Source organism: Poecilia mexicana, unplaced genomic scaffold, assembly GCF_051168715.1.
Source record: "Poecilia mexicana isolate PSO_F unplaced genomic scaffold, ASM5116871v1 scaffold_5, whole genome shotgun sequence".
Classification (NCBI taxonomy): domain Eukaryota; kingdom Metazoa; phylum Chordata; class Actinopteri; order Cyprinodontiformes; family Poeciliidae; genus Poecilia; species Poecilia mexicana.
In genome coordinates this window covers 28,758,580-28,768,594 of record NW_028263374.1, presented here as the reverse complement: position 1 = coordinate 28,768,594, position 10,015 = coordinate 28,758,580, and the positions used below count along the sequence as shown (strand labels likewise).

The window sequence follows — 10,015 nt, the reverse complement described above, 5'->3', positions numbered from 1 at the left end:
GCGAGCGTGAAAAACAAACGTGGGATTGAACAACAATAGGTAGAGCCAGGAGGAGGGGGCTGCAAATGTGGAACCACTTAAGGTTCGAGCACGCTTGCCTTGCAAAGGGTTAAAGATGGCGATGGGATAAGTGGAGCTCGTTTATCCCAAATTTGACAGTGGTAGTTAAATGTTGAGTTTTCCCTCCAAACTGGCAGTCTGGACGAGGCTTTCTGCTCCCCTCAGCCTCCCTGGTGCTGCGCTCGTTTACGACCGCCTGTCTTCTCTAAATCAAATCCGAGAAAAGGAGGACGATTCCGCAAGATTATCTCCTCAGCTTCACCTCCATCCATCCCACCATTATTTCAGCTTTCTCTCAGCCGTTCGCCTGTCCTCTCCTCCGCCCCCACCAACGCTCCGCTTTGTCTTTCACTGTGGAGCTAAATTTCCCAACCTGCCGCCCCTGGGATCCCCGCAGATGTCCGGAGCCTGGCGCTGAAGCGGGCGCTCGCCAGCAGCCCAGATGCATCTGCGACTCTTTGCCTTTGGGATGACCTTGCTTTGTGAGGTGATCAGGATGGGGTCGGGCGTCACGCAGAAGCAAAGTGGTGAGTAGACGTTCAAGACGACCAGAAAACCACAACTGGCTTCCTAATTATTGAGTTATTATGAAGGACAAAGTTTAATATGTAACATTTGGCAAATGGACATGAAGGAAAACAGGCAACTTTACTTCATAAGGTAGGTTGGAGTACTTTTGTCTAGTTTGTAGTTTAAATTAGGATTATTACGATAACAAATGTTTCTGGACGATAAACTGTCCTGGAAGTCATTGCTATAATCAATAATGTTTTCAAGTAATGCAAGAAGACATCATCAAAAATCAATAAACTTTAAGCTCTAATGAATATTTAACACTGGAGCTGGAAGAGATTTTAAATATCTAAAATAAACAAACAAAACAACAAATAAAATAAATTATGACGTCTTTAAAAGCAAAATTGTCTTTTAAAAATGGTTTAGTTGAGGCCAAAACACCAGAGTGAAGATTTTATCATCCAGTTTTTAGTAAAAAGAGAGAAAAGAGAAAAACGATGAATTATGCAAATGGAAAATATTAAGCTTATTTTAATTAATCATGTGATTAATTGATTACTTGCAACAGGCTGAGTTCAAATATCTCAGTCCACTTTAAATATGATTAAACTAACTTACAAGCAACTTTTCAGCAAGAAATAGGAGCTTGTTGTGGTTTACTTATAAAATGTGGAAAATGTTATAAGTGAAATAATCTGCCAGTTACTAGAACTTTTTATCAATAACAAGGGATTATTAACTTAAAACAAACTCCTATTTCTTGCTGAAAATTAACTTGTAAGTTAGTTTTGTCTTATTTCAAGTGGAATAAGATATTTTCATTAGAAGCTAGACCAAAAAAACTTAGATTTTTTAATTCTATATTTTCATAAAACCTAATGTCTCTTCACATCTATCTGAAGCTAACTTTAAATAAAAATCAGAATTTATGCTTTTATTCCTCAAAAAACTTTCAATCTGAGCTGTCGCTCGATGTGCTCCAACTCGTTTGTGAAGGTTTAGATTTGACTCCAATGATTCTGCGTTTGGAAATCGCTGCAGCCAGACAGGTATGTGGCGACTTCGGCGCTCACCAGCGACCTGCATTTCCTCAAGAATTTGGTAATAATGGAGGACAATCCCGTCCCAATCACACAATCTGTCTACCTTAAAACGCCTCCGTAAAAACACAATTACCTCCATGATGTCATGCTAACTATTGTAAAATTTGACAATCTTAAATGTAAAAGCTGAAGGCATGTGAAGGAGTTTAAAGGCAAGCTGCATCCATCTCTTCACTGCAAAACACAAAACCTTAACATCTACTGTTGTGCAAATATCTTATTAAATGTAAAATAAAATAAAATTAAATTGCAAGCAAGATATAGGAGTTTGTTTAAGTTGATAATTTCTATATATTGATAGAAAAGAACTAGTTCCACTGGATTAGTTCACTTGTAACAGAACATATTTCCTTCTTATAAGTAATATAATCTGCCAGTGGAACAAGATCTTTTTAAAATCAATATTAAGGAATTACTGACTCTAAATAAGCTCCTATATCTTCCTGAAACATTACTTGTAAGTTATGTGTTTTATTTAAAATGTAATAAGATATCTGCACTTGAATCTAAACCAAAAATACTTGGTAAGATTTTGCAGTGTTCACAACGACAGATTTACGTTGGTTTACGTTCCCCCTCTCCGTCATCTGCGCCTGACATTTTCTACTTTTTATCGTCTGCTCGAGTTGCCCATCTGGACCTGGTTCCTCTTTTTTTGACTCTTAAAACAAAAACGGAGCAACAGAAGCAGCAGGAGTTTTGTGTTTCAGTGTGAAAGCTGCAGTGCAGAGGTCAGAGGGAGCCGAGCCCATTATTCTGTCCATCAGGGCCGGCTCTCTGTTGCTATGGTTACTGTAGGTAATTGTGAGCATCTGTGGTCGTTTTTTAAAAGGAGAAAAGGGAGGAAACATGGAGAAAAATAACAGAAACTGTAGATGAAGAGTTACCAGTGGAATGCTTTAACTTCAATTCAATTCAAGACGTTAAAAAACTTTTTTTTTCTAGTAGTTTCTGTAAAATTTTACAGTTTGCCAACAATTAACTGGTCTTCTCAGTGGACAGACATTACTGACATATATATGACTCTCTCTCTCTCTTTTATTAAATTGATGTTTTGATCAGTTACCCAGTACTTGAGTTGCCTTTTTACCAAAAACTTTTTTGCTCTTACTTGAGTGATTAAATATTAAATATCTTAGGTTTAAAATAGTGAATTTATGCTGTTAATTAGCAAAAAGTCAAATCTTTCTTTGAAAATGTATGACTTTTTGACATTCTTTTTCTTGTAAATATGCAAAATTATTCTCAATTTTGTTTTGATTTTTTTTGGCAAAAATTGAGTCCCTGGTGGCTTATTTTTATTTTCTGACCCTAAATATTCGATTATTGTAGAGTTTAAACTTTATATTAATTTAGAAAAGAAAGGGTATCTTTTAATTACCATTTTTAAGCTGTTGATTAGATCAAAACATGTATAATAAAACAAATTAACTATTAAACAAAGTTGATGTAAAAGTTTGATTTATTCGGAAAGAAATCAGAAAGTCTGTATCACCATCAAAACGTTTTTTTTTTTTTATATATATATAATAAAAATGATCAGAGATGTGTGTTCACTTCCAAAAGTTAATTTACACGAATAAAAAACTGCATACTTTGAAAAGAAAGAAAATCAATACAATTATTGAATAATATAACGATGCAATACGCTATTAGCAAATAATTTGGTATTTTGAGCTTTAACAGTTTTAATATTTAGTTGCGGAACTAAATGCGCAATGCAACGTTCTGCAGGGAAACTTTGTAAAGTGACACCAAAACACAAAACAGAGGATTCCCGCTTATTCATAAATTTGATATTTGGGAACATTAAAGTCCCTCATGCAGCTACAGTGGAGAAGGAAGGCGAACCGAACCAGAACTTCACTTAAAAACTCACCTGAAATAACGTCAAGTTGAACGTAAGCACGACAGAAACTGAAGAAAATCAGCTTCCGGTAGCGGCCCTTCAACGGTAGGTTAGCCGACCGGGCTAACATAGCCCGGTCAGCTAACGGAGTTCGAGAGTCCGTTAATGGGAGGTTTTCCTGATCTGAACCTGAAAGGCTAAAAAATAGTTTTCAGTAAGGAAGCATTCCTAACCCGACTGGCATTAATTGCCTGCAGTTGCAGAAAGGCTATTAAAGACACACACAGTGAGTATTATTTTAACACGGCAAGGCAGCTGGCACCTTTTTCTTGTTAATACACGCGTCCTGATGCATTGTGGGAATTCTGCTCAACGACTGCTGATTGATGTCACAGACAGTCTGACCTGAAAGTAAATTAACACTTTTAGCAGCGTGACAGAAGAGGGTGAACCCATCAAAACTCTCATTAAGTAAACTGTTTGCAATCTGTGAAATATTTGGTCGTGACGCTCCAGTGAATTCAGTTTAAGGTTAAAATTCCTTCCCGTTTTCCCGAAACACTGACTGAGCTCGTTACACATGGATCTTGTTAAAACAAAACACACGAACTCAAGAAAAAAAAAGCCCAGGGTAATCCCATGCAAGTTCAGAGGTCACGGTTTTACGCTACCTAAACCTGCAGCTCCTCTGAAAGTCTGCAGATTCGGAGCACATGTGTGTGGAGCGGCGTTTCAGACGGCCAGGTTGAGACCTCAGCGGTTGTCTGGGGGAAAATCCGCCCTGAACTCTGAACTCCTCCAACAGATCCGTCATCTTTTTGAGCCCAGATTATTTAAACACGATGACTAATGCAGAGTATCCTAAAGTAATGACAGATCTGCATAAAACCTTAGAGTCGTTTCCAAATGGTTTGGAGAATTTGTTGTTTCTCAGTAATTTGGCATCTTTCTTAGTCAAAACTGAAAGAAAAACAAAACTACATTTTTATCTTCACTTATATTGTTGCAAACACTCTATTAGACATATATTGCTTCTGTTTGATTTTCTTAACCAATAAAACCCAGAGGATCAATTTTATGGCACACAAAGATGCTGTAGTTTGGTTTATTTGCTGTATTGTGTTTTCAGTTTCTTTGTCTTAAAATGGTTAGTTCTCTTCTAAATTGCTTTGTACATAAATCCGAACACTGCAAAAACACAAAATGTAAAACAACAGTGCACTTTACTAAAGACAAAACTAACAAGTAACTTTTTAGCAAGATAAATTTAGGAGCTTTTCTTAGGTCAATAATTCCTTAATATTGATTTTTAAAAAAACTATTTCCACTGGCAGATTTTTTTCACTTATAACAAGACGTTTTCCCCATAATATAAGTGAAATAATCTGCCAGTGGAACTAGTATTTTTTCATAAATATTAAGGAATTATTAACATAAAATTAGCTCCTTTTTTTTTTTTTTTTTTTGCTAAAAAGTTAGTTGTAAGTTAGTTTTGTGTTAATTCAAGTATACTGAGATATTTGCACTAGAAATTAGACCAAAATACTCTGTAAGATTTTGTGTTTTTGCAGTGAAATAGTTCACAAAAGAAATCATTTACAAAACCGCCAAAGTCCAAAGACTTTCAGAAACCGCTGTTGATAGAGCAAGGAAGGAAAATATAAAGAAATGAGAACTGGGCCGGCACATTTGACTGATCTGATCTGCTTTGACTTTTTGTTGTTTGTTTTTGTTTTGTTGGAAAACTTATCTTTATTTTACACCATGATTCTAGTGAAGAAAATTAACTCTCCAGTCCTGAAGATCTTCTTTCCGCTACATTAAGACGCTTCCCTTCTTTAACGCCTCTGAACCGGGCTTTCTACCGTGCCTCTGCAGGGCTGAGTCACAGGAGAGAAACTCTTGAGGATTTGGATGCCACTGATTTGGAGGCTTCCTGGTTCAAAACATCTCAATCAATGCATAATTATGGTTTATTTATTATTTTACAAGTTTAAAGGTGACATATCATTTTTCCTAGAACAGTTTAGGATAAGTTTATGGGTGATACAAAACATGTTCCTTACATTTTTTGTGTACAAAAACATTTTTAGGTAATGAAATTTTAGTCTGCTTCTGCCTATATTTTTAGGGCCTCTTGTCTCTTTTAATCCAAATAAGTAGCTGCTGGGCTCGGCGCCCCAACTCAATGTTTACACTCACACCTGAAGATGGCTGCAAACAGATGTGCAATTATACAAGCTTACATCTTTGAAAAGCATTAATGAAGCCTCCTGCACAACCAACAGGTATGCAGCAAGTGGTTGTAAGTCAACAATAAAACACTTGTCTTTTCCAGCAGCCGTTGTACGGCACATACATCACTAAAACCAATCATGCTACAGTTACGCTGGGATTGCTAGGTAACGGTGCTGTACGCGTTGAATGTTACTCAACAACCCAGAGATTACTGGACCGCCCAGACAAAAAAATTATTGGCTATAACTGGCTGGGTGTTTTTTTAAGTGCTCAGTCTGTTTTTAGAAGCAGATGAGACCCAAATGGAATGGAATCTCTGTGAGATGTAAAGCAGACACAGTATGTTTACAAAAATAAATACATCTAAAACAACATCACTGGTATTTCTACTAAATCTCAATTTATTCCACGGAAAACAGCTTAAACCAGCATTTGTTCCTAAATGTACAGACATTAAGCATTTTCAGTGTTTTCAGTGGGCATTTATTGAGAAATTTGTAAAAACAGAGAAGTACAAGAGGATCAAAACAGAAAGGACATAGTAACAGTTGAGTCAAAATGAATGGGAAATAAAACTGTTTTTCTTCCTGGTTTGGAGCGAGTCAACCAGGCTTTGCAAAGCGTAATTTTGTCAGATGTTTACGCTACACATGATGTAATAAACAACATGTAGAGGTTGTATACTCAAAAAAGGAGAGGGATTTTCAATAATGTCAACTAAAATTGTCGTTGTTACAATCTGACAGACGTAAACAAAGAAATGAAGCTCCAATGCAACAGCGATGAGTTCGCTAATCTGATCCAGAAAATGTGTTTCCATCTAAAAAGACAAAAACCACCACAAGCGAGGGTGAAATTAGCTTTGCACTTACTGGTTTGTAAAACAGCTGAGTCAGACTGGGTGGAAAGTGTTAGTGGAAATCTTTCGCCCGACTCATCAGCGAGCATCTGGAGGTTTACCATGAGGAGGCAACAGGAAGCCACCGCCGCCATGTGAGTTCACTTCCTGTTCGAAACACATCTAGATCTATGGCAGAGTGATCAGATTAATCATGATTATTCAAATACTTATCAAATAATTTACTAATCGATTAACAGTTAACTAGATTACAGAGACGCAACAAACAAAAGAAAATACACTCAGGGCTGTAATTAAGGCAAAACTCTAGAAAAAATACATCCATTTTGCATTTAAGATGAAAAACCTTCTGTTTGTAAATATTAGCTTGACCTGCTGCAAAATCTCACCTTTTTTGAAATATTGCCAGATTTATTTGTTGATCTGCTGTAATTTCGACACAAATTGATTCAAAACTCAACACAGTAAAGTGTCTATATGAGGCCGACACATTTTGTGTTCATGTATTTACTGTGCTAATAATTCAAAAAAGTAAATGTGTTAGAATGATTTAGCACCATCGTTGTGTTCATTTACAGAGTTATTGTGTTAAATCATTTTAACACAGCTGTTGTGTTTAGTGTTAAAACAATGTGGTCATTTGATTGAAAAAAAGGGAAAATAAAACATTTATGAGTCCTGGCAGATTGAATTAGGAACTAAACAAAAACAATTCAGTTTCCTAATTCAGGAACTCTGCTTATGCTTTCTTAACTTTTTATTGTAAAAAACATTATTTACCACTTCCTGCTGTGAAGAGGTCCAACCCAGGAACCATAGATGGAAACTATCTTGAGCTTAATCTGGTGCAAAGCAACTTTTATTAATGTTGTTTTGCACATTGTTTCTTTAATATAAACTAATAAATAAAAAAACAAATATGGCGGTCCCTTCAGTTGTGGAAAGTTCAAGAACTGCAGACGTCCAAGAAGTGACATCATTGCTCAGTGGTTGATGTCACTCATATTCTGTGCGTCCAGTTGTTGGAGTAAAACAACACAGAGTGAAGAAAACAAGACAGGATGTGTTTACTGGATGATAACAGAAAATCTGTTGAAAAACAACACATTTCTTTTTTTTATTATTATCCAACTCTCACATTGCACGTTTCTCTACCTTCATTTGGGTTTCTGCTGCTTTTAAGAACAGACCAGGCGCTTAAAAAAACCCACCCAGCTGGCTTTTGGAAACAAGTTAATGGTTTATAGTTTATGGAAAATGAGACATTTCAAAAAACCTCCAGAATGTAATGTCACAAATCAGCAGACATTGACCCTTCACCTAGTAAGCTCAGTTTGGTTACCTAGCAACCCGAGCAGAATTCCGCCCGTTACCTAGCAACCCAATCAGAGTTCCAGGACATGGAGCACACAAAAATGTTAATATCTAAGAATTATTTTGTGAAAAAAATGTAATGAACATGTTTTATAAGGATAGTAAATATTTTCTAACATGTTCAAGGAAGCATAATGGTCACCTTTAAGAGAACATGGAGTGAATTCGAGGTGCAGAGGAGTTTCACTTCCAGCATAATAATGGAAGCCTTTCAATGTCTACAGTTTAGTATTTCAGACAGCTCTGTCGAGGATTTCCATGGAGCCCAGATAGCATCTCGGCATCTTGAGGATTTATGGAATCTTTCTCCCCCCCTGCTTTCCTTTGTTGCCCTCGTCTTATTTTTGTTTTAATATCTTCTGCGCCTAATCCGGATCTGTCTTAATGTGCTTCCTGCAGCTCACAGAGAGACGTCAGAAGACTGTCAGAGTTGTCTGGAGTGTTCGCGGGACAACGGCTGCGTACGCTGCCCAGAGCGACTCTTCCTGTTTCTCCAGAGGAAAGGGATGTCTCATCATGGGACGTGTCTCCATTCCTGTCCAAACGGACACTTTGGACAGAGAGGGAGGGACGTGAACCGCTGCATGAGTACGTAAAAATGTGTTATGAGACCCTAAAAATGTGGCAGAGACCCTAAAACAGCTCAAATTAGGTGGAACTGATTAGACAAAAATGTTATCTGAAATGTAATGAGCATGTTTTGTGTCGCCCACAGACCTTTCCAAACATGTTCAATAGGTCACCTTCAATATATATCTCTCAGCAAGAGTTTTCATGTAAAGTTACTGCAAATAACTTGTAATTAGTTTTTCCTGGGGAGAGAAACAGACACTATGTGGCATTTTAATAAACATAATATAGGTAAATAAGAAAAAAAAAGTTACAATTTAACTGTATCCTGAACAAAAACTATGAAATTTCACCGCTCTTACAGTCTGGGTTTCCTTTAATATTTAAATTTTTCTACTAACTTTAAATCATAGAAATCTTGAAATTTTTAGAATTTGAACTTAAATGTGTGAGTTTGTGAAAGATAAACTTGCAGCAGTAAGTTGTGTTAACGTTATTAAGATTATCATATCTGTAAAAATAAACAAGGGATTTTAAGTTGGCACTTCAAAAAAATGAAAGAAGAAAAAAGCGGGATTAGGAAATATTTCCCAGGGTGCTTAGTGGCAAGTTATTGTATGTTGTGTTGCGAGTTTTATTAAAGCAGATATTAATTTCAAAGCAACTGTTGCCTTCTCTCATTATTTAAGCGCTATTCAAAACAAAAATTTGATTGTGATGTTTATTAAAATATATGATCAGATATTTAGTTCTTGTAAGTCGAATCAAAAATGTAAATTCTTCTAAGTTAAAATAGTAATTTTAAACAACAACCACCTGTGCCTCTGGAGCTGCAGGTTGCAGGTGAAACTCAGACTTTCAGTTTGTGATGTTTATCCGGCGCTCTGCTTCCTCCCAGAATGCCGCTCGCCGGACTGCGAGCTTTGTTTCAGTCGGGACTTCTGCACCAAGTGTAAGCCTGGCTTCAAGCTGCACAAAGGCAAATGTTTGATCCAGTGCCCAGAGGGAACCTTCGCTCACCAGACAGACTGCCTCGGTAAGTAAAAAACTGCAATATTTGGAGATATTTACAGATAACTGATGTATTTTCTTTGTTAAGCAACAGGAATTCCAAGCCAGGTTAATTTCCTCTAAAAACATATCAAGATTCAGATCTTGTTGCCTTAGGAAGAACAATAACCAAATGCGTCTTTCTTTTTTGATTTAGTTTGCTAAGATATGTACAAATACTCAAGATGTCTAACAATGATATGAATATCACTATACAGTGATGATCATTTAAGATAAATAGTGATGATTAATCACCAACAGTAGTGCTGCAATTAATCAAGATTAATTACAGCACTAGTGTCTGTGATTAATCACAATTAATCACTGACACTAGTGAGTAAAACTAGCACTAGTGATTACTCACTAGCACTAAATTCACTAGCTCTAATAAATAGA

The 10,015-nt window shown here is 36.5% G+C and overlaps 1 protein-coding gene across 1 annotated transcript in view; it reads left to right on the top strand.

Annotated features, from left to right (window-relative positions):
• The window catches only part of rspo4 (R-spondin 4), a 29,205-nt gene continuing 19,190 nt past the window's right edge, over nucleotides 1-10,015 (top strand). Inside the window, exons 1-3 of the mRNA XM_088005867.1 lie at nucleotides 1-587; nucleotides 8,399-8,587; nucleotides 9,468-9,605. Coding sequence (XP_087861993.1) covers nucleotides 503-587; nucleotides 8,399-8,587; nucleotides 9,468-9,605 — 412 coding nt within the window. The 5' untranslated portion in view covers nucleotides 1-502. The remainder of the gene's footprint in view (nucleotides 588-8,398; nucleotides 8,588-9,467; nucleotides 9,606-10,015) is intronic.